We start from the raw sequence: 24,431 nt of genomic DNA, 5'->3' as shown, positions 1-24,431 counted from the left end.
AGGCAGAGTGGCTCTGTTTGCACATGTGCGACATGGGCAATGTTGGGATTGTGGAAGCAGTGCGAGCGGGAAATCGGCTAAGCCCAGCACTGCCGCCTAAACTGAGCTCCTGCGCCAAATTCTTGGTAAGTGCTGTGCTGTTCAACTTAACATTTTTAGTATTTTAAACATAACTGCATGTTCAGGAAACAGATGCCTATAATTTTAATGTGGGTTGTTTCTGGGTTGTTTTTCTCAATAGCACCAACCAATAAAAAACTATGCAACTTTCTGCAAAATTTACCAAATTTCGCCCCAATTTTTCACATGAGTCTATCTTGTTCAAACCACATTCAGGTAATGCATGCAGTTCTGGTAGCTGTGTTAATAAGGGACTGCCTAGGCTATAGAGGCAGTGCAGAGGAAAGCAATAAAACTGAGTGTTAAGAGGAATGAGCAAAAACAACTTTCATTTATATGGAAGAAGTGTGAATATATTTAAGCTTGATGCATAAAGGGGGACGGGGTATCGTACAGATGAATGTGGAGTTCAAATAATGACAAGTTGGGCTGAATGTCCTGTTGCATTACCATTCCTTTCAATTTAAACAAAAACGCAATTACCACCTTGGTTTAATAAGTGCAATTTCTTGTCTAACCTATGATAATGTGCCCCACAAGTTCTACAAATTAAACAACTAGCATTTACATAGCGCTCTTCACATGGGGTAGTATCTCGGAGCATTTAACAGTGGCAAAGCTTAACACTAAGTTGGGGAGAGGTGACCGAAGAGGAAGTTCTTCAGGTATTATCTGAAGATGGGCAAGAAGGAGGGATTGAGGCAAAGAGTTCCATAGTTTAGGGGTTTAGTAGCTGAAAACATGGCTGGCGACGGTGGAGAGGAGAGGATGCAGGAGGCCAGAGACAGCTGAGCCAAGGTGGTGGGTAGTGGAGTGGGGTGCAACAACAGCTTGCACATAGAGCACGCACTCTCTCCTGCCCTCTGCGCAGGGTAGCATTTCAGAGCGCTTAACAGTGGCAGAGCATGACTCTGAGCCGGGGTGAGGGAGATGACCGTAAGCAAGGTTGAAGAGGAAAGTTGAAAGAGGCAGGAGAGGGACTTGAAAGAGGAGGGGGCTAGGAGGAGGTATTGTGGGAGAATGTTCCAGAGTTTTGGGGCATAGTGGCTAAAAGCCCGACCTCCAATGGTGGGCTGTGGAGGGTGCTAGGTACGAGCAGGAGACTGGTGCCAGTCGAGCGGAGGCACTGGGTGATGAATTGGGGAGTGAGGAGGTTGGAGAGGTAGGGAGGTGCCAGGGAGTGAATGGATTTAAACATGAGTGTGACGATCTTGAAGTCGATCCATTTGGTGATGGGGAGCCAGTGGAGCCTGGGCCAGAACTGCTGAGATGTTTGGTCTGGCTGAGCATGCAGGCGGCAGAGTTCTGAATGAGCTGGATCTTTTGAATGGTGGAGCTGGGGAGATCGGCGAGGAATGTGTTGAAGTAATCCAAGCGCGAGGTGACAAACAAATGCCCGGGGGTTTCGGCTGCATTTGGTGTAAGGAGGCAGGCAATGTGATCTTTTGTCATGAATTAATGTTACCCACCTGCTAAACTCCCCAGCGTGAGCATTCTGCGTCCTATCTTCTCAACTAGCCAAACTCCAGCCAATGTAAAAATAAAGTTTGTGAATGCTGTAACAGCTGCCAACCAGATTGATAATCTGTCATTTCGCATTCCCGACATTTGCAGTATAGTGGCACTGTAGTACCTGAAGGTTATAAATGGAAGAAAGAGGTTATCAACAGATTCCCAATAGCAATCACATGAACCTTCAGGTAAAAGTATTATCTAACAGTATTACAGCAACACTACCTCAACCCTTGAATTTGCAACAGCATCTTTAAGTCGGGAAGACATCTCAAAGTGCCTCAGATGGATTACTATAAAGTGATTTACTGTACTGTCTTGGTACATCCTAATGAATTGTTTTGGGTTTATTTATTCAATCCATTCAAAATATTAGATACTTTTATAAAGTACTCCTTGAACCGTCTCCTTTCAAAACTGAAGAGCTACAGCTCATCAAATTCATTGCTCTAATGCCTTTTGTAAACCGCTTTCCGGGATTTAGTGTAAAGTGTACCAACTGTATCTTGCACTTAAAAGAGAAAGCCAATTTGCACACAGCAGGGTCAAACAGCCTGTGAAGTATTGTGAGACATCCTCCCGACATAAAAGCCATTATATCAAATGCAAGATTTGACAATGCATTGCTGCCCAGTACTGTAATGGAATATCAATCTCGACTATTTGAGTTTCAAGTTCCAAAGTGGGGCTTGAACCATCAGCCATCTGAAGCTCAGAGGTGAGAGTGCTACCAACTAATCTATACCGGCACTAAACTTTACTGTAAATTCTGTGAAACATTTTCCCGATGTGAAAGCCACTATGTCAAACGCGAAGATGTTAATAATTATTTCTCTGTCCGTTTCATCTGGCTGGTATACAGTAGCGACTTGGTAACAATATGCTAAAGTTTCCTCCTCACAGAGACAGGTGAAGTGGCATCTGCATAGTACCTTTTGCTCATAGTAAAGATTAGGAACAAAGCAAGTAAGGAGAATGAACTTCATCTTCCCACTGATGATCAAACCAACTATACTGCTTGATATTTCTGATTGGACAGCAGATGCGCCTTTCAAAAATGAAAATCAATATAAAATATTTACATAGAAGAAGTCTTTTTTTAAATTCATTTGGGGAGTTGTCAAAGTTCTAGGAGAGTTACCAGCTTGTCTACATGTTCCCTTCTAGCCTTTTCTATCTTCACCTAAACACAGTCACTATATTTTATAGCAAATCCTATGAAGCACTTCCTGTGAGATAACATGATGATATAAGGTGCTATATCAAATTAAATTATCACTATTATCTGTGATAATTGCATTTTATGTAGTACCTTATATCATCACATTGTCTCCCAGGAAGTTGCTGATTGTTTTTCAATATTTTACTGGAGGGAGGGAGGGCTGACTACATCATTAGCAGATTAATATGGAGGAGCAATGTAACTCAGCAGATTGAAATGGATAAATTACATTAGAATACATAGCCCAACTGATCTTTGCCAGTGTTTATGCTCCACACGAGCCTCCTCCTGCCCTTCCTAAACTAAGCCTTCAAGCATAACCTTCTATTCCTTTCTCCCTTATGTAACTTTCCCTTAAATACATCTATGCTATTTGCCTCAACAACTCCTTGTGCTAGCATGTTCCACATTCCCACTACTCTCTGTCTGAAGAAATTTCTTCTAACTACCCAATTTGATCTATTTGTGACTATTTTATATTGATGGCCCCTGGTTTTGGACTCCCCCACAAGTGGAAACATCTTCCTTATGTCTACCCTATCAAAACCTTTCATCATTTTAAAAATCTCTATTACCCCTTACTCTCCTCTTTTCAAGAGAAAATAGTCCATTTTTTGGTCAGCCTTTCCTGATAGGTATAACTTCTCAGTTCTGGGATCATTCTTGTGAATTCTAAGTGTGGTCTTACCAAAGTTCTATAGAAGTTTATCATAAATTCCGTTTTTCATTTCTATCCCTCTAGAATGAACCCCAATGCCTGGGTTGCCTTTTTTATGGCATTAATAACCTGAGTTGCTACTTTTAGTGAAATGTGTATGTGTACCCCGACAACAACAACAACAAGATTTCATTTATAGAGCGCCTTTCACATCGGGAGGACTTCCCAAGGCACTGGACAGTTGGGTCAGGAGCCCGAGGAGGGGGAAAATGGTCAGGGTGAGGGAAGGGAGGGAGCGAGGAGGGGGTAGAGAGTCGAGAGGGGAGCTGAAGGCACCGTCAAAGAGAAAGGTCTTGAGACCGGCCTTGAAGGAGGAAAGGGAGGAGGCGGCGAAGGCACCGGGGGATGGAGTTCCAGAGCCTGGGGGCTGAGAGGCTGAAGGCCCGGCCACCGATGGTAGGGCGGTTGGGGCGGGGGATGTGGAGCAGACCGGAGCCAGAATGTGGAGCAGATCGGACCCTAGATGCCTTTGCTCCTCTAGCCAATTTAGGTTTTTATTTTCCAGGATGTATGTGACTTCCTTATTCCTTCTACCAAAAAGTACCACCTCACACTTTTCTACTTTGAAATGCATTTGCCATTTAAATGCCTATTCAGGAAGTTTATTAATGTCTTGCTGTAAATTGTTGCAGTCCTCCTCTGTATTAACTGCTCCCCCCAATTTGGTGTCGTCTTCAAATTTTTAAATTGTATTGCTGATTCCCAAGTCCGAATCATTAATGTATATTGTGAACAACAATGGTCCCAATACTGATCCTTGTGGAACACCACTGCCCACCCCCCGCCAGTCTGACTCTTTACCCCTGCACTCTGTTTTCTGTTTTGAGCTAGCTTGCTATCCATTCTGCTATTTTTCCCCTGACTCCACATGCTCTGACTGGTTTTATTTCTAGAAACTAAATTATTATCTTCCATCATAGAAATTCAAGCACCATTGGTCAATAACCATTTTCATAAATGTCAATTCTACACCACACATGCACTCATGCTGATACGTGCATTCTATAGGATCACAGGACAGATAGGAAATTCTATTAACATGAAAGTATTATCACCTCAATTCCACTTATTCTGTGTTTTCATTGATTCCCACTTTTGCTGCTATAGTTACACATGATATATATACAGCAATTAAAAAGATGAATGTCTGTACAGAACTTATAGAAATGTGCATTATTATTGAATTATTCAGTGAAAAAAATTAGAGTAACACAGCATCGAAAGTACAAGACAAATCCTCAAACGTTTTCACCAAATTAATTGTTGAATCATTTCAAACCCCCCTGAAGAATGTAATGCACCATCAGATTGACAAAGCAATCATAATGCACAAAATGTGACAGTACTGGTTTTATTTCTAGAGACTAAATTATTGTGAAATGTCACTTCATTGTATAAGACATTTCAGTCAATTTTCATAACAGATTTCAACCATGTACTGGTATTTTCAATATGACAACCTTCATAATTAACAAGACTTTATTAAATGGTGGAGTCCTGTAGCTCAGTGGTTAGAGCACTTGCCTTGCAAGCAAGAGACCTGGGTTTGATTCCTGGCAGGGTGAAACCTTGGGCAAGTTTCCTTACTCCACACGCCTGATAATAATCCCTCAAGAAAAAAAAAATAATTTGGTTACTCAATCCACGACTGTTTGTGGGACACTGCTGCGTGCAACTGGCTGCTTCGTTTAGTCCACAAATATACAGTCAATTCACTTTATAGTATATTCTGTGAAGCGCTTTGAGACGTCTGGAAGACGTGAAAAGCTCTATATTAAATGCAAGGATTATTATTATTATTAAATTGATTCAGTGGCTCATTGCCATGAATATCTCAAACGTTTTTAGTTGGGTTTGTTGCTGTGCACTTCTAAGTATCTTAATATCTATGGACTTTCATGAAAGATAATCATGATTAAATCAGTAGGCTCTTCGACCCTATGGTCCCGCCCTTTCCCCACTCCCCTGCTTGGTGTCTGATCCCATCTTTGTAAAGCACTTCAAGACATTATCCTACATAAAGGGTGCTTCTGTAACTGCAAATTGTTCTTGAATCCCCAAATCATTCTAATTACTGTAGATGATGTTTCTCCAGCTTACTCCATTTCCATCGACTCAGCTGTTTGTCAATGCACTGCACATTACTCACCTCCTCCATTATTCAACCCAATTCACATTTTCTTTGAAAACCACCTCCTCAGCTAAGATATATCTCTAACAGTTTTTCCCTGCTGACAGCATCTTGGACAATTGAACATTAAACAATTCTAAGATATATGGTTCAATCAGAAACTGGCTTTTTGTTTAAAACTAGTGTTTTCTCAGGAAACAGACTGACATTAGTCTGCATTGACTGCTCCGACTTGTAATTTAGGAGGAAATATCTCTAATTTGAACAGCATCATAGCCATACTGTGTTTTTAAAAAAAAACTTTGAAGAGATGAGTCATCGGAGAAAAAATAGTCCTCAGCAAAAGGAGAGGATGTCATACTCCTTACCTTTATTGCCCTATTTTCTGTATTAATGTGGTACCTTTAAACTAAAAAGTCATAGAATCATAGAATATTACAGCACAGAATGAGGCCATACAACCTATCGTGCCTGTGCTGGCTCTTTGGAAGAGCTAGTCAGTCCCACTCCCCCACTTGTTCCCCAGAAACTTACACATTTTTCCTTTCAAGTACCTATGTAATTCCCTTTTGAAAGCTGTTATTGAATCAGTTTTCACCACCCTTTCAGGCAGTGCATTCCAGACCGTAACAACTCTCTGTGTAAAAAAAAAATCCTCATCTCCCCTCTGCTTTTTTTGCCAATCATCTTAAATCTATGTGCCCTGGTTACTGATCCACCCGCCAGTGGAAACAGTTTCTACCTATCGGCTCTATAAAACCCCTCATAATTTTGAACACCTCTATTAAATCTCCCTTTAACCTTCGCTGCTCTAAGGAGAACAACCCCAGCTTATCCAGTCCCTCCACATAACTAAAGTCCCTCATCCCTGGTTAGTTCTGCTGTAGAGATGGCCCCAAAAATTTGAACCACTCTTAAGCTTTTTAATATTGCTAAAACGTTGATGCAGTTCAATTATATATAAAACACATTTAATGCAATAAACAAAACTTTTCACACTACTGTATATACAAATGGCTTTATAGAAGCAATAGACAGGCAAAACTAAGCTAGGTGATGTTCATGTCACTTTGGAACATAAAAACTTATCTACTAGGACTTCCTACTATAGGTTAAATAATCCTTTTATTACCTTAAATGAAATGCATAATTTAACATTCAATCCTCTTAAAGAATACTGGCACCTGGAGTTCATTCCACGATTGTAAGAAAGAATTCCATTACCCCATGTTCTTGGGATTGAATGGTCCTGTTATTCAACTGAACACAGTCTTCAACAACCATCTCGGGGGAAAGGTCCAAAGTAGCCCTTATCTGAGGCTGGCCTCGGAGTAAGGGGTTGTTGTGCGAACAGGGCTGTCCAGAGTGGTTGTTAACAAGGGGTTGGTATCTTGAACAAGTTTGATTGTAGAAGCATTATTTTCCTTCTTTGTAACTTTATTCTGAAAAAACTCCAACTCTTTGAAATATATTTTTCTTCCTCCCTTTAGATTTCTTGCCCCACTCATCACGGACAATAGACAGGAAAACCTGGTCATGGGTCTCTTTGTTAATGCCACTTATGAACTAATTGCTGGGAGATCCTGCCCTTCAATTTTTTTTCCTTCTTCCTACTTAAAGCATAGCTTGAAATCAAAAGTTTACAGCGTTAAAAGTAATGGAGTCTGAACAGCATTCTACAACTCTGGCATTAAATTGGAACAATAGGTCACAGTAATGTTCAAACTTGTCAACTGGTTAAAATGGCTGAAACCCAATTAGTTCAAGCTCATTAGTTCGCAAATTTATCTTCAATATCTGTCATAGTGAAACTAAAGGTTATGAAGCATTTAGTAAGAAAGACATTTTAAAATTGAAAATACACACTTGTGAAGTGTGGTGGAGGATTTAACAGTTCACATATCAGTTCTATGCCTCAAGGAATGCTGCATCAGTGCACTGGATGTACCTTATTGTCATGTATGTTTAAAGCTGGCTCAGTTGGTAGCACTCTTGCCTCTCAGTCAAAAGATTATGGGTTCAAGGCCCAAATTGGGACTTGGAACCCATATAGTTTGACACTCCAATATAGTGCTGGGGCTGTGCGTGTTTTTTAGAGATGCCGTCCTTTGGATGAGATATTAAACCGAGGCCCAGACTGCCTGTCAGGTGGATGTTAAAGATCCTATGTCACTATTCCAAGAGAAGGGAGTTTCTCTGATGTCCTGGCTAACAATCCCACAAATAAAATTGGTAATTTGCTTTATGAATGAGAGCGCAAATTGGCTCCTGCTTTCACCCACAAAACACGGTCATTGCATTTTCAATATATCCACTTTGGGACATCCTCCCGACGTGAAAGGCACAATACCAAATATAATGAACCAATACCAAATAAGTAAGCAATAATAAATAAACAATAATTAGCAAACGGAGCTGGGTAGCTTCTCTTGCAGTTCCAAGCAAAGCTTCACTTAAACTGTGTGTTTGAGATCTGGCAGACTTGCCATTAGATATGGCTGAAAAGCTCCTGATGATCCACAGCAGGTTGTCCTCCAGTAATGCTAGACTTTGCAACTTGAGGTTAATCTAAAAAGTGCCACATATTTAACATTTCTCTCTCAACTCCTACAAACTAGAGCAGTGTTCCACAAGTGCTGAAGCAGTCTAACATTTTCCCCAACTAGATACTTTTGTATGAGTAAGCTTGGAAGAGAGAGGTTCTCTGGTTAGAAACAGTGATGTACAGTCAGACTGAGGATCAAGTTGAGACTTGAGTCTCAAAGTTTAACATTTAACAAGGAGACACCTTTAACCAAACTACTATAATGTGCCACTAATTACACTGCAATAATTTGTTCCTGTAAATTTAGCAATGCATGTACTGCGGGAAAAAGTACTGCAAGATCTCATTTTAAATCAAAATGAGATAATAGAGCAGATCTCTGTAAACACCATTCTCAATTCCTGTTTGTGACATTCCCCCAAAATGCAGACAATCTCGCTACCAGAAATGATTGGAGAGATTATGACAGGATCAATAAACTGCAGTTGATGAAATTCCCTATTCATATTAAGCCACTCATAAATGAAACCCATTGCAAACCAGTGTTCAAGCATCTTTAGCAAACATCATTGCAGAGCTAACGCCAACACCAAAAATGAAAGGATTAAAATCATTTATTTTTCCATTTAAATGAAAAATTACAATTTCCCACTTAAATGAATGGGACGTGGGGTGAGATTTGCTTGGGGGAGTAAGTGAATGTTCAAGTGTGTTTATCCCTTCAGTAACGATTGTTTCAAACAAAAAAACACTATGGAAAATAGGTAGTACAAAGAACAAGATTTGTAACTGCTTCTCGGAATTGATTGTCATGTCTCCATTAAATGTGTTGCATCAGCTGAATTCACAAATAGCTTGTTTTGAGACTCAAAGCAGCAGTAGGACAAAATAAAAGCAAGAAAAATTTTTATTTGAGTTAACTACATCCCAAAATGGCAGCACAGAAATTTGCTCTCCAATATTGGTCCCTCATTGTTTTTCTGTCAGAGATATTGCAAGGGCCAACAACAACAAATTACAAATTGCAGTCCTCTATTGGCTTTCATACCAATAAACTAAATTTTTGCACTGGAAATTAATTTTGTCTCAAAGTGTCCTGAGAACCTACAGTATCTGATTGGATTTAATGATAATTGCAAGATAACAGTGTACTAAACAACAATCTTATAGTCGATTCAGAAATGCTCACATCTGCCTTACACCAGTATTTTGTAATACTCGGCTCTCATACAGAAACTCCCTCCTTGTCGGCCTCCTCAACTCTTCCCTCAAGCTGCAGATCATCCAGAACTCTGCGCCGTGTGACCTCTCCCGCACCAGGCTCCATGACCCGATCACCCAAACCCTTGCCCGGCTCCACTGACTCCCCATCCCCAAGAGGATAGAATTCAAAATCTCCATCCTCACTTTCAAGGACCCTCCATGGCCTTGCCCCCTCCTACCTCTCTGACCTATCAACCTGTCCATTCCCTCTGCTCAGTGGGCTCCGGTTTGCTCCATGTCTCCCGCCTGACCCGCCCTACGATTGGTGGCCGGACTTTCAGCTTCTCTGCCCCCACACTCTGGAACTCTATCCCACAAACCTTACTGCCTCCCTTGCCTCCTTCAAGGCACGACTCAAAACCCTTGTTTTCGACCGTGCCTTCAGCCGCCCTCCTACCTCCCTCACCCCAATCCTGCACCCCCAAGTTCGGGTCCTGGTCCCCGACTGTTCAGCACCTTGGGATGTCCTCCCGAAATGAAAGGCGCTTTACACATATAATTTTGTTGTTGTTTCAAAATGAGAAAAAGCTATCCCTACTGTTTGAGCTGGCTGATGTACCAAGTTCTCAATCTATGAAGATGTATCCCCCCCCCATAACAGGGATACACACATTGCAAGCGTGATGTGAAAGAGATTAGGAGGTACTGTTCTATTATTTCTTAAGCAAACCTAGAGTTGATGCTGATCAGTATTTGTTGTTGTAGGGTCAGTACAGAATACAAACAACAGAATAGTAGAGCAGCATATCCTACCTGGAACCTAATTAGCCAATCCAGGAAAAACATTAACAAATTGCGAGACAGGATTACACATTCTGTGCAGCACAATGAATGAAAGCCATCCACAACTAATGCAAGAATGCATATCATTAAAGAGATTCAAATCTGTAGATAAATGAGCTTCAATTTTAGCTTAACTTAATTGTAAATTATGCAACTCAATAAATGTTAGTCTAGCTCATTAGTGGCCAGATGTTTGTGGGCTGAAGCCCCAAATTGGGACTTTCAATATGCATAGTCTATGCTGACTTTCCAATTCAGTGCTGAGGGTGTCAGAGGTGTCAAGAAATGTTAAACCAAGATCCCATCTGCCTGTCCAAGCAGATGTTAAGGACTCCATAGGACTACTCAAACTGAGAAGGGCTTTTCTCCTGGTATTTTAGCCAATAATCCCCCAGATAAAACTGATCATTCCCTCAATTGTTCTTTCTGGAACACTGTTATGTACAAATTGGCAGCCGCAATCGTCTACAAAATGCAGTCACTACACTTTATAGAAATTATGTGAAGCACTTTGAGACGTCCTATGTCAAATACAAGGATTATTATGTACTATTATATAGAATTTAATTCAAGGAATGATAAAATGCACCTTGGATTCCCCGTTCATCAGATAGCTTAATACAACAAATATCTCAATATTAAAATGCTTAAAACAGAATAGAAATTTCTATCTAATTGCCAAACATATATTAAAAATGACAGCTTCACTTGTCATATTCTTTCAACAAGTCATATTCTTTCTCAAATGGCTAACTGCTGCTTCAATTAATTACTTTTTTTAAACATATTTACACTTATCAGCTTGCAGTACACTCAGAATTAATCTGTATACAAAATTAAATGAGATACTCACTCCATCCATCTACAAAAAGCTCTGATCACATTATAAAGTGTATCACAATAAGGAGGTGTCATGGCAGCTGTTCAGGATTTACTACATTTTTAGTCACAAGCAAAAGTATGTTAATATTCTCAGCTGAATTGAAGAAAGAGACCAACAAGATAGTCAATGAATTACACGTTATGAAATTAATCGTTGTAGATGAGTTATTTAATATTCAAATGTATTAAACGGATTTATATTTGAATGCATTTTTGCGATAAGAAGCTATATCTGTTATTAATGTAAACGTTTAACAATGATTACAATTCCTCATCACTGTCCAGTTATGCTATAACTCAGCAAATAATGTTACCAAAAAATGCTGGGGACTATTAACCATTCTGAATTCAGCATTATAATGTGATGTAAAAAATCTCACTACTAATCTTCTCATGATATAGTGCAGCTTTGGCACTATGTAAATGGCTAAATCATTTGTCAGTTAAAAAAATTAAACTCTATTAACTAAATTATTCTGTTTGGCTGACGAACAGTTTAGAACATTCTCCCCCCTACCACCTCAACCCAGGAAGTGGTAATATCCATCAAAACTCAAAAATGTACTGGATATCAACAACAACTTACATGTATAAACGCTCGCTGCGAACACAATTGCACAGACTGAGGTACTTCCATCTTCTAAAAACATTTAAAAAGAATTAAAATCTACTGGTAATTGATATCCATCAATTTAAGCAAAGATCTAAATCCAGTTATGAAAAATTATACCCCAACAAATGCTCCATGGGACAGAATGCTGTCTACTACCGAAAGCCTTGGGGAGGTAAGCATTGATGTCTGCAGAGGGAAGCAGGCCAATTTGTAACAGCGGAAATGAGGGCATGTTTGAATATACTGCAGTTTTCACTTGATTAGTTTTGAAGGTCAGGAAGCATCTATGCAGACGATTCCCCAGGAGACAGAGTGAGTGTGTGTAAAGCATAGATTTCACATGGTCTGTGGATGAGTACTCTTAGTGTGCTATATATTATTTTCTAGTTCCATGGATTCTAATATCTTTATTCTGCCAAGTGTATACATCTGGATTCAGTGTAAACTATCAGCCGGTTCTTTAAAATGATAAGAGTTTGGCTACACTTGACACAAATCAAGCACTTGTTGACTGATTAAAGCAAGCATGGAACTTCAAACCCATAGAATTTTGAATGGTTAGATGCAGTACTAATTTTAATTCAGAATAGGAAGAGGATTTAATTTATTTTAAATGTTTAAGACGATAGAAAAACAATACAACAACTTGTATTTATATAGCGCTCTTCACACAGGATAGCATCCCGGAATACTTGACAGTGGCGCAGTCTGACACTGAACTTGCGGGAGAGGGAGGGGGGAGGTGATTGTAAGCACAATCAAAAAGGTAGGTCTTTAGGCAGGATTTGAAAGTGAGGAGGGAGGGGGCAAGGCGGAGAGATTGATGGGGGGGGAGGAGTTCCAGAGTTTGGGCCGTCGTGGCTGAAGACACAGCCATGATTGGTGGAGTAGAGGGGACGACGGACAAGCAGGAGGCTGGAGCCTGCCGAACGAAGGCAGTGGGTGGCGGAGTGGGGGGGGTAAACAAATCGGATAGGTCGGGAGGTGTGAGGGCATGAAGGGATTTGAAAATGAGTGAGAGGATCTTGAAATCAATCTGTTCGGTAATTGGGAGCCAGTGGAGCCTGGCAAAGACTGGTGTGATGGGGGTATGGAGTTTTGTACAGGTGAGTATCCAGGTGGCAGAGTTAATTAATTGAATTTTGTGTATGGTGGAGCTGGGGAGACCAGTGAGGAGGGCACTAGAATAGTCCAGCTGGGAAGTTATAATGGAGTGGACCAGTGTTCCAGCTGCATTGGTTTTGAGTTATGGATGGAGGCGGGCAATGTGGCAGAGGTGGAAAAAAGCAATACTGGTCAGGCAACGGATGTGGGGTAGAAAGGAAAGCTGGGGATTGAACCTGACCTCCTGAGTTGCACAGGGGTTCGGTGAATCTGAGGGAGAGTCCGGGGAGGTTGAGGAGTTCAAAACCCCAGGAGAGAAGACATTGATGGGAGCTAAAGAGTATCAGCGGCCTGGGAGTCGCAGCTGGAGGAGAAATAAATTTGGTGTCATCGGCTTACATCTGAAAGTTAATCCCATATCTGCGGATGAAATCACTGAGAGGAAGCATGTAGATGAGGAAAAGAAGTGGGCCAAGGATGGAACCTTGGGGTAACCTGCATGTGACCGAGCGTGGGTGGAAGTAAGAACCATTTGCCAAGATGTATTGTTGGCGGTTTGTTATGCAGGACTAGAGCCGTGCAAGTGCGGCCCAACTAAGCTGGATGAGGGAGGAGAGGTAGTGGAGCAAGATGGCGTGATTCAATGTGTTGAATGAAGCAGAGAGTGCCAGAAGAATGAGGAGACAGAGGAAACCCTGGTCACAGAGAAAGAGGTTGCCATTTATTACTTTGACAAGCGCTGTCTCTGTGCCGTGGGCAGGGCGAACACCGGACTGGGGGTGTTTGAGTAGGGAGTCGAGGGGGAGGTGTGAGTGAAGTTGATCTTCGACGATGCATTCCAAAACTCTGGCCAGGAAGGACAGGTTTGAGATGCGTCTGAAGTTTGTGAGGTTGGAGGGATCAAAGGTATGTTTTCTTTTAAGAGAAATGATGACAGAGGTTTTGAGGGGAAGTAGAACAGAGCCTGAGGAGAGGGACTGGAAAAACAATAGGAATCAACAAAAGGAAAAGATATTTCAACAGTCAAATGCTCACATCTGGCCTCAAATGAACACTTAACCATGGTAACCATGGTTATGGCATGGGCAGATACGAGACAGCCTAAACAAATTAATGTCATCCACTCATTCTTGGCAATTCAATCCTCACTAGAAATCATCTAAAACAAATCACAATGAGGCCATGGATACAAATTGAAATAGATAAATTAAGTTTAAAACTGCAGTAGCCAGTTTTCATATAGGTACGAATTCTAAAGTGCTTTTTGTCAGCGAGTGTTATTTCATATCAAAACATATTTCCAACTGCTCGTTCAGTTTTCTAATTTCCTTAGTTCCCTCCGGACAAGATAATTGCAATTTAATTACTAAGAAAATCAAATTTCTAAAACATCTCAATAACCAAAGAATTGAATTTACTAAACTACCTGCTGGGATAATTCACTGCTTCAAGCTTTGCCAGCACAAATAAATGAATGGTACCCTATAACACCAAGTGAAATAACCACCTGCAATATTAATACTGTAGAATGCAACATAAAAACTCACATCTAGAACTACAAAAATTGAACACTTTGAACCCGAGCAAAAAAGTAAGCGCTATGAAAATAGTGCATTTTGAGGTGTCCATCTTTGATCCAAGACATTTTAATTTATATCTGCTTGTTCATACTAAAAAAAGTTGATTTTTTATAATAATAATCCTTGAATTTGATAAGAGCGCTTTCTAGACATCTCAAAGCGCTTCACAGAATATACTGCAAAATGAACTGACTGCATTTTTTTGTGGGTGAATCACTTGTAAAATAGTTGGTGAAAATGAAGGACTCCTATTGAATTTGCTGTCTTACATTCAATGGAGGAAAAATTCCCCAAATGACCTTATGTCTGAACAATGATTGTATTGTGTTCTCTATGATGTTTTCAAAGCACTTCTGATTTCTACACTTTTGCCTTCCTTATTTGTTATTCAATATGTTCAAGATACAACTTATTAGATATATTGGGAAAAGGATATACAGCAAGCAATGGCAAATATAAAAATTTAAATCTGTTGTAATCCTTCATCTTTTGTTTAACCACTTTCCAATGAAAAGAATGCAAAGCACCTGGTACGAGACCCTTTGGGACTGTTTGTGATGATGTGGATTTATGCTCATGTGAGAGTCAATGTATTACTACACATCATGAATAACAGTTGGTAATTCAGGAAGGAAAAAAATCAGAAATGCTTTTTAAACAACCTAAAATGGCTATTCACAAGACAAATTTCAATTAGAAAAATTACCCTGTTTCTGGCAGGAATTTTGCTAATGTACATCTGTGTATCTTGTACAATTGATTTTTTTTCTAATACTGCAGACCGTTGAGGAAATATTTATTGGGAAACACATCAGTGACATTAATCTTTCTCACTGCAACTGACAGTAATAATTTGTTGCACTGCCGTCTTTACAGACTGATCTCATTATTAACGATGATAGTTTATCTAGGTCTGGATACAAAGTGCAGTACGTTTAATCCATTGTTGGGCAGGGAGGGGTAGAACAGTCAAGCCAAATCTTGTTCTCAGGAAGTGCACTTTCCAACTGGGGCTGTTGGAGAACTGTTGGGAGGATGAAATGCAGCTGATTTTCCTTCCATACTTAACAGGTCGGTGAGACCAAGTGCTGAACCCAACTGCTGCCCTACCTTACAACAACAACTTGCATTATTATAATGCCCTTCACGCAAGGTAGCGTCTTGGAGGACTTAGTCAATTATCTCAATACAAACCAGGATTCAAACCTACAATTGTACTTGTCTATATAGTCCTACATTAGGGTAACCAGGAAACTATTATGCAAAATATATTTGAACAGTACCATACACCAAAATTATGTTTTTTTTCCACATCTTCTACAAAAAATAACAACACATTTATATAGCATCCTTCATGCGGGGTAACATCTTGGCGTGTTTAACAGTGGCAAAGCTTGATGCCGAGCCCGGAAAAGAGGGAACATGACAGTAGACATGGTCGAAGAGGAAGGTCTTCAGGTGCGATCTGAAGACAGGCCAAAAGGAAAGGTGGAGGGTTTGAGGCAGAGAGTTCCAGATTTTGGGGGCTTGGCGGCTGAAAGCATAAAAGACTGCAGGCATTGTTGGGTGACAAAGTAAGCACAAATTACTTCATTTTTCCTCATTTTATTTTAATAGATGTGAAGATGATGGAGTTCCTCAAAAGCTGGTGGTACTTAGTGTCTATCATTTTGATTATCTCTGTAAGATTATTTCATTGCAGACATATTGAATGTAATAATGTCACTTTCCCATTATGTTCTGGTGGCCAAAACATGCTGAGGGAAACTTCATATAATAAATACATTCCAACATTCTAACACAGATCATTGCTATCTTGCAATGTTTTTGGTATCACAAGTAAAATATTTGCTCCTAAAACTGAATTGTAAAGAATTTCAAAATAAAACCAGTTAAAATGTATTATGAGAAAAAGAGTTGGGAATTGGGTACATACATGACTGTGTTGATACCAGCAAGTTGCTGAAACAGCTGCAATCCACATCCAACTATCAGTGCTCTTCGAGTTGGGGGGTAGTTGAGCATATTCCATATCACAGTACCACCTATCGTGAAAAAGAATTCATGTTATTAATCTGTACGTACACAGTACAATTTTTCACTGCACCTCAAAGGTTGTACTCAAGAAACTTTAAGCAACAAGTGCAATGTTACTTGGTTTGTTGAACCACACTGCAAAGTTTACCTCTTCGGTATCCACCACAATTTACGTGAGATTTTCTGCAACTGAAATAAAGGTTATCAGTACTGTACTAACTGGTATTTTGGCGAATTCAAATCACAATGAGTCACATCATTTTCCTGCCCAATCTTGCCTCTGCTAACCACTGCATTTTAGCAATGAAACTAAAGCAAAATTTAAAGCAATTACTTCTCGTTCAAAACAACAACAAAATTACATTTGTATAGCGCCTTTCAAGTTGGAAGGATACTCCCAAGGCGCTGAATAATTGGAGTTTCAGTACTTCCCTAAGACATACAGAGAATAAAATATTAGAAAATCATTATTTTCTTACATTGACAGTGTACAATATCATGGAGGGAGGCAAGTGATCAAGGAGGTAGGATTTTAGAAATGTTTTGAAGGCATTAGGAGGTGCTGGATGGCAAAGGCGTTATGGGGGGGGGGGGGCGGGGAGGTTGTTCAATAACCGTGGGATATAAATAACCGAAAGATTGGCTACCGATAATGGGTTGGAGGGATTGAGAAATTTCCATTCAAAAAAAAAATTGATGCGATTATGCATGTGGTGTGATAGGTTTCTGATTTTAGTATTTTCTTGTGCCCTAAATGGGATACCTAGTAATGATGAACAGACATGAAAAAGCACTGCACCTTTTCACAAATTACACATCTTGTAATGACAGATGTGCTCCAATGATACGACTTACCACTACATGGGATTTACACAAAGATTGCAATCCCAAACAACTAAGCACTCTTACCTTAAATAATAATAATAATCCTTGCATTTGATATAGCGCTTTTCACGTCTTCTAGACGTCCCAAAGCGCTTCACAGAATATACTATAAAGTGAATTGACTGTATATTTGTGGGCGAACACGGCAGCCAATTGAACACAGCAATGTCCCACAAACAGTCGTAGATTGAAAATGACCAATTTATTATTGTTTTTGGTTTTGGATGGATTATTATTAGGCGTGTGGAGTAAGGAAACTTGCCCAAGGTTTCGCCCTGCCTGGAATTGAACTCAGGTCTCTCGCTTGCAAAGCAAGTGCTCTAACCACTGAGCTACAGGACTCCACGAATAAATAACAAACCAAAGTATGTACAGTTTAATTAATCTATGCAGTTTTACAAATTACACCATTTTATATATGGGCCAGAGTGAAAATAGTTAATAACCTGCCCATGTTCATTTCAATCGAGGCAGAGGTTGGGGTTGCTGCAATTGGTCTCGGTCCTACTGGCTTAAAGCATGAAAAATATAAAATCAGCTGTGGCTCCTGCGCTTCTCCGGCTCGTCAGGCATAATAAATTAGGCAGAGTTTCCACTGATTGAATATGCATATATGGGAATATGGGAATCACTCAATAGGAACCATATTAAGCTCAGCTCAAATCATCCACTCGCATTAATATCACAGCAAGGTACCAAATGAGAGCCAACGTCCATGGATCATTAGCAGAAATCAAAACCTTTGGGCAATCTTAAAATGAGAGCTGCAGTTTAAAAATGAATCCAGGACACATTTTGTCACATATTTTGAGAATATGAAATTGCAATTTCCGAAGACAAAACGTGTAGAATCAACTGAGTTATTCAAAAGTAAGATATACACTCAAGAACTGAGAGAAGCTGTTGAGACAACAATGTTTCATACTGGCCATCAGGTTAAGGAAAATAGTACCTGCAACCGACCAACCATAACTGAGTAAATAACTTCAGAGCTGGTTTGATTCACTATTGAATATGGGTCCTGCAGGAAATCTAATGCTTTGAAAAATCCACTGGAGCAAATAATAGCCTCTACAATAGAACCTAAAGATTGAAGTTGATCCTTCGGTTTCTTAGAAGCTGAAATAGTTGTCTTCAATGCTGAAAAAATAGTAATATCCACCCTGTAGAATGTTTGGCTTCTTTTTACGTAGAAATGTCAAGCAAAAATCAGTAAGGTTTACTGGATATATCCAGTATAACTGAGCTGATGCTTTTATGCCTAAAGTTTATTTTACCAAAATCAATCTATATATATATATATACACACACACACATATATTTTTTTCCTCCTGAATTCACATGTTGCATTCACATGCTTACCTGCACCTGTTACTTTTTCCTCCTCTTCAATGCTATTTATGATGCTTTCATATTCATCATCAATATTTTGGTGTCCACGAATCTGACTTAGGACTCTGCGTGCTTTCTGAGTCTTGCCTTTTTGAATCAGCCAACGTGGGCTTTCTGGAAGGAAAAGGAATCCCAGAAACTGGATGATGGCTGGAATGCCTGAAAGACCCAACATGTACCTGTAAAAGTTTAAAAAAAGGATAAAATTGACTCATCAGAAAGATGAAATATATTGCACAATCAAAAAAAAATACACATTAGTTGTAAATTTGGTTTAAAAAACATTGATATTAGAAGAAAAGAAAAATAGGCATGAGGAACTCGGAGGGTGGGTGCTATCAAATGCGCCAAGGGCTTTCTTCATTGAAAACAATCTTGTGACCTTGTACTCTATTTTGGCTACAACATTGTACTCTTCAGATACATGCTGTCATCAATGTAGATATACATTATACACAAGTCATCATCAAATACTCCTGGGCTAAGAAAGGGATCTAAGATGAAAGGTGCATTTGATAGCATTCTTCCAGAACATGCACCCACCTTCCTGTTTTCCCATGTAAATGAGCGCTGTGTCTTGGCCTCAACCACGCTTTCTGTTAACCTGTTCCATTCATTAATTATCCTTTGGGTAAAGGAATACTTATTGGTTCCCATCCTAAGATATAGACTAAAAAAAAGGTGAAGACAAAATGGTGCAATTTTCTACAAATATCTACCCCCATTTACACATGTTGCTTTCACCATCTATGTGATTAGAAGCAAGAAAACAGCATTTATGTTTGGCATCCCCATACTTTTCACCAGTGGGTGAGGAGAGCTCTGCAATATGCATAAATGTGTATGTTCATATTGTTAATTTTCATTTAATATTTTAAGACTTTTAAGATCTGATTGTATGCAATAGAAGCACAGAAATGTAATGCATAGAAGAAATCTATTTGGCCTATCATATCCTTGCCGTCTCTCTGAAAAAGTAACTCATTCCATCCCATTTATCTCCCTTTTCCCCATCCATTGAAACTGGTGCAACAGTGGATAAACAACTTTCCGCAATATTCTGATTATTGACCCAGTCCATTTTAATTTAGAAAAAGTCATTATTATTTTCCACAATTCTTTCTATACTCAGAAGACACATATAGTTTACATCATTACAGAATCTGAGAATTAAATTTCAAAAAGTTTCATAAATGTAATGTTATGAACACCCAAAACCTTTAGAATATTTATTATGCTCATAGCTAGAAAATATAACTAAAGGGCATGAGAAATTTAGAATATGTAACAAGAATGCTACAAATATTTTAGAATACCATATCCCTGCTTATATAGTTTTGAGATCATTAATGTACTATATTTAACTATTTTCAGAGTACCGTGCCTTACTGAGTTTTATCAAACTCAGAAGCTTAGATTTAAAAAGGAAACTGTACAGGCAAACAATATATTGATGCTACGAAGCATCAGCATAGCGGGGTCCACGTATAGCCAGCGCTGTCTGGTGAGCTTCCTGCATACAGTGCACAGAAGCAGAAGGTCCCCCTGCAACCCCATGTAAAGAAAGAGTTACAGGTCTCCATGGTCAAGGAATGATACGGTTGCTCATTATACGTAAGGTGAAGGAGGGTTCATGCAGAGATTGTGACCAGCTACAGCTAGCTAATGTATTTTTCCTTTTAGAATATTATTCTTTCCCATTTGGTATGCACTAATGAGGGAGCAAACAGGTGATTTTCATCTTAAATGTGATAAGAGCCTAATTAGGACAGAGTTGGGGCCATGTGTCTGACCAAGCAAAAAAATGTCGAGGAAGATGCTTTATGGTCTGGGAGCTATTGAATGACCTGGGTGTAGATGTTTTATGATTGTAGAGGTTTCACAATAAGGTGATGGATCCTTGGACCAGATTCCACCTTGGTGAGAGCACAAATGACCATAAGATGATTGCTCAGAACTGTCCAAATATACAATTGGACAATTCAACTTTGAACTGTGATTGAAGAAAACAACCTTCAAACTCTGCCTCTGTCTGCAAGGGTCACATGAACTGACTCTGGGGTGGATGAATGTTTAGCTAAGCTCAGGGAGGAAGAGTCTGGAGCCTTGCACCACAGACATACTGCCAAATCTTCCCAGAGAATGTAGCTGATCACACCCACTCTGTGTTAGTTGCAACTCTATTCCGTTATCAAAATATTGATATGTTGTTACTGTACTATACTTTGCTTGAGATTTTGTTATGTACATTTGATTACATTTATTCCCAATAAAGAACTAATTTGATTGAAACCATGACTGACATGGTTTGTTGCCTTGCAAGTAATCCTTACACCAGCAACTGCTGGAAACACTTGCAAGATCAATTATAGTCTTTCTGCATACATCATAAAAGGTTTATGAGCCAAACCAGTGTAATAGAAAAGGGTTGGCATCAATTGTACATCAATTGTTGTCAGAAATACTGCATCTGCTCAAAGGAAATCGTATTGGAGTGTTCAAGATCTAAAGGATTCAGATAGATAAACTGAGTTCTAAAATGTGTTTAACAAAAGCCACACCAAAGGCTTTTAGGGCTCAGTTTATCTATCTGATAAAGCTGCACAACAAGGGAGCACTGACTCAAACTCACAAGAAGGAAGATGAGTAAAATCATTTTAATTTAATTACTTTACACAGAGAGTGGTAAATATGTGCAATGGCTGCTCAGAGAAATGGTAGATGCAGATTGTGCCAACGCATTTGAGAGGGTATTAGATAGTTGATTGGAAATAAATCAATTAAGAGGAATAGGAATAGTGTACAATTTATTTAAGCAAAAAGGCCCAAATGTCTCTTTTACATTCAAATGTGCATTTAAATGCTACAGAAATTTCAGAAGAAAGGAAAGAAAAATTAACAATTATTTTTACAACTAAGATTTATTCCAAATGATAGGTGTAGTTATTCTACACAAAATGTTTTTAATATTCCACGTAAATTGCTCAATTCCTCTGTACCTGTATAGTTTATAGTTTACTCTACTAACTGTCCTAATATTTGCTTAGAGGGCAAGACAGTCCACCTCATGTAACATTTACTCCATATAACATGTCAACTTCCAATTCTTTTTAGAAGGCAAAATATCAAGAAGTATTTAAAAATTGTAGCAACCAGCAAAACTCATACAATACAAATTTACATTTATATTCCACCTTTCACATTAGGAGGATGTCCCAAAGCAGCCTTAACAGCAGCTGGGATTGGAAGCCAAAGTGGGTCGGTCGGGAGGGGGAAAAGATGACTGGAAGCATCTTGGGACATCCTCCCAATGTGAAAGGGGCTATACAAAAGTAATTTGTTGTTGTTGAAAGCACAGTCACAGTTTTAAGTGTACTTTGTGTTAAGTAAGAAGCATTCGATAACTGACAGCAGGAGGAGCAGCCAATTGCATCTGCAGATAAGTGGAAACATTTTACATCTAATCCAACACCATTTTCTTGTACATTGTGCTTTTTTTTAATGCATTTTTTAATCACTAAGGCATTTAACTTTTGTTGAATATATTTTCTAGGCTTGATCAGCTGAACAAATAAATAAGTGACCATCAAGCTTAGGTTTTATGAATTAGTCTAAAATTTAAACCCCAGTATATAAGTCCCTCTTCATATAAAATGTCATCTATCAGACATTTATATATATATTTTTAAAACTATCAGTATATGTAGGGAGATGTTTCACTACTTACCGCCAGCCATTCTTTTCAAGGTAGCTGAAGGCTCCATCCATAACACTTGCGACAAACTGTCCTCCAGTAATGAAGAGGGTGTTAATGGTAACTAATCGTCCTCTCTGATCAGAAGGGGCGGCCTCTGCAATGTACACTGTTACAGTCATGGAAGACAGACCTGGGAAAAAATGAAAGATAAAAACAAGAGCTGAAGACATCAAAATAATCTACAGAACATCTTTTTGGGGGGGAAACAGTAATTTAGTCAGAAAGGTCACTAGTCTATGGCATATGCTGATCCAGTGTGAACGCAGTGTTCTTGACAATAAAGTTCAAATGAGTGTATGCACTTTGTGTAGATCCTGCACTTGATATACTACAGTATAATCAAAGGAACCGATTGGATGGGTATGATGACCTTTTTATTCCATTAGTTTGACGATCTGTTCAGGTTAATATACAACACTGCACTTAGAAAATTTCAGGATGTAAAATTATTGTTTATTTTTTACAACGATAATGGTAGCTTTATTTTCTTTGGTCAGCCAGGTGTCTGACACATGTGGAAACCGATCACCATGCTTAAAAGTATCCATGTATCCCACCTACACATGGAAATCCAAAAGATGTTTGTTGCAATGGAGCGACACATTATGCTTAACTAATTCTGGAAAGGTTGGCAAAAGCCAAGGCTTGGGGACCCCAGAATGTGCGTTGGAGTACTGCTGGAGTCTAACCAGCTGAACCCGCATAGCTTGCCATTGAGAGCACTGCAGTGCAAGCTTTCCTGCTGCTTGTGCAGCTAGGACTTTGGTTTGTAGGGTTAGAGAGCTAAGAGGGAAGAGTCCCTGGCCCCAGTGTCTGGGCTGCCCTTTCCAGACCTGTTGATCATCGGCAGTGCCCTGGAATACTGTGGATGCACCTGATTCAGGAATTGGACGACTGAGACATCCACAGAGGGCGGATCGATTCTGACATTCCGTTCCAAGCCATTATTTCAGCTACAAATACAAATAGCTACAAAGCTACAAATGTTACCACCAGATGTTCTTTTGCCATTCTTTCAAGAATCACTCATAAACTATTCTTTAAGATGATTTTCAATAAAAAAATTTTGCAAAGACAACCTTCAAAAATTAACTGCCACAGTTCTTTACACTCTTAACTGTGAATTACATGAGCTTCAAACCTTTACTAACACAAATGTTCAAATATTTTGTGCCTCTCATGCAACACACAAACAGCACTGGAGAGTAGCTTTTCATTTATGTTTAAGCCTAAACTAGCTACATTTCTTAGAAACGCAATGCACTTGAGGTGCTACATTGAATTAATATTATTTCAAGTTGATAAATTGCAGACAACAAAGCACTATCGTTTTTTGGGGCCAATCATGGGTCATCGCAACATTCTTCGGCAAAATTAAAATCTTAAATTTTTGCGTTAAAATTCTGTTTCTTAAAACAGAAACATGACACCTGTTAAACAAATGTTAAAAAACAAAATAGTGGAAACTGTAGGAATTTCTCGGTACAATCATGACTGTAACAGATCAGTGTGGTTGGTATAAGCGCCCAACTCAAAATTTGAAAAAGGATTAATTTTGATTAAGGCACCAATTGCAAAAAGCAAGAACATGCAGAGGTGTGTCGGTTCTGAACCAAGGAGATTGTTTATGCTGTAAGTTTGCAGTACTGACTAGACAAGTGGGAAAAAGGGCAGAAAACAACAAATTAACCAAAGCTGCTTCCCCTTCCCATCCTGTGTGAAGAATTCACAATGACTACACTCTTTGGAGTCAAAGAGTTGAGTAAAGTGTTTACACCAGAAATATTCAAAAGGTTAAGATTAAGAATGTCATGAGGACACTGATGAATTTGAATTCCTGATCTGAAGGTACTAAACTGGCAAACCCAAATGAATCACACATAAATC

The 24,431-nt window shown here is 39.2% G+C and overlaps 1 protein-coding gene across 1 annotated transcript in view; it reads right to left on the bottom strand.

Annotated features, from left to right (window-relative positions):
- Positions 1–24,431, bottom strand: part of LOC103191131 (proton myo-inositol cotransporter) — a 52,406-nt gene that overhangs the window by 14,196 nt on the left and 13,779 nt on the right. The window contains exons 2-5 of the mRNA XM_042335448.1: positions 22,515–22,674; positions 18,758–18,966; positions 16,410–16,518; positions 1,590–1,753 (exon numbers count right to left, since the gene is read on the bottom strand). Of these exons, the coding sequence (XP_042191382.1) occupies positions 1,590–1,753; positions 16,410–16,518; positions 18,758–18,966; positions 22,515–22,674 (642 nt within the window). The remainder of the gene's footprint in view (positions 1–1,589; positions 1,754–16,409; positions 16,519–18,757; positions 18,967–22,514; positions 22,675–24,431) is intronic.

This window comes from Callorhinchus milii, unplaced genomic scaffold (assembly GCF_018977255.1).
Source record: "Callorhinchus milii isolate IMCB2004 unplaced genomic scaffold, IMCB_Cmil_1.0 Scaffold5, whole genome shotgun sequence".
Classification (NCBI taxonomy): domain Eukaryota; kingdom Metazoa; phylum Chordata; class Chondrichthyes; order Chimaeriformes; family Callorhinchidae; genus Callorhinchus; species Callorhinchus milii.
The sequence above is the reverse complement of the archived record's forward strand: the minus strand, read 5'-3'. Positions and strand labels throughout refer to the sequence as shown.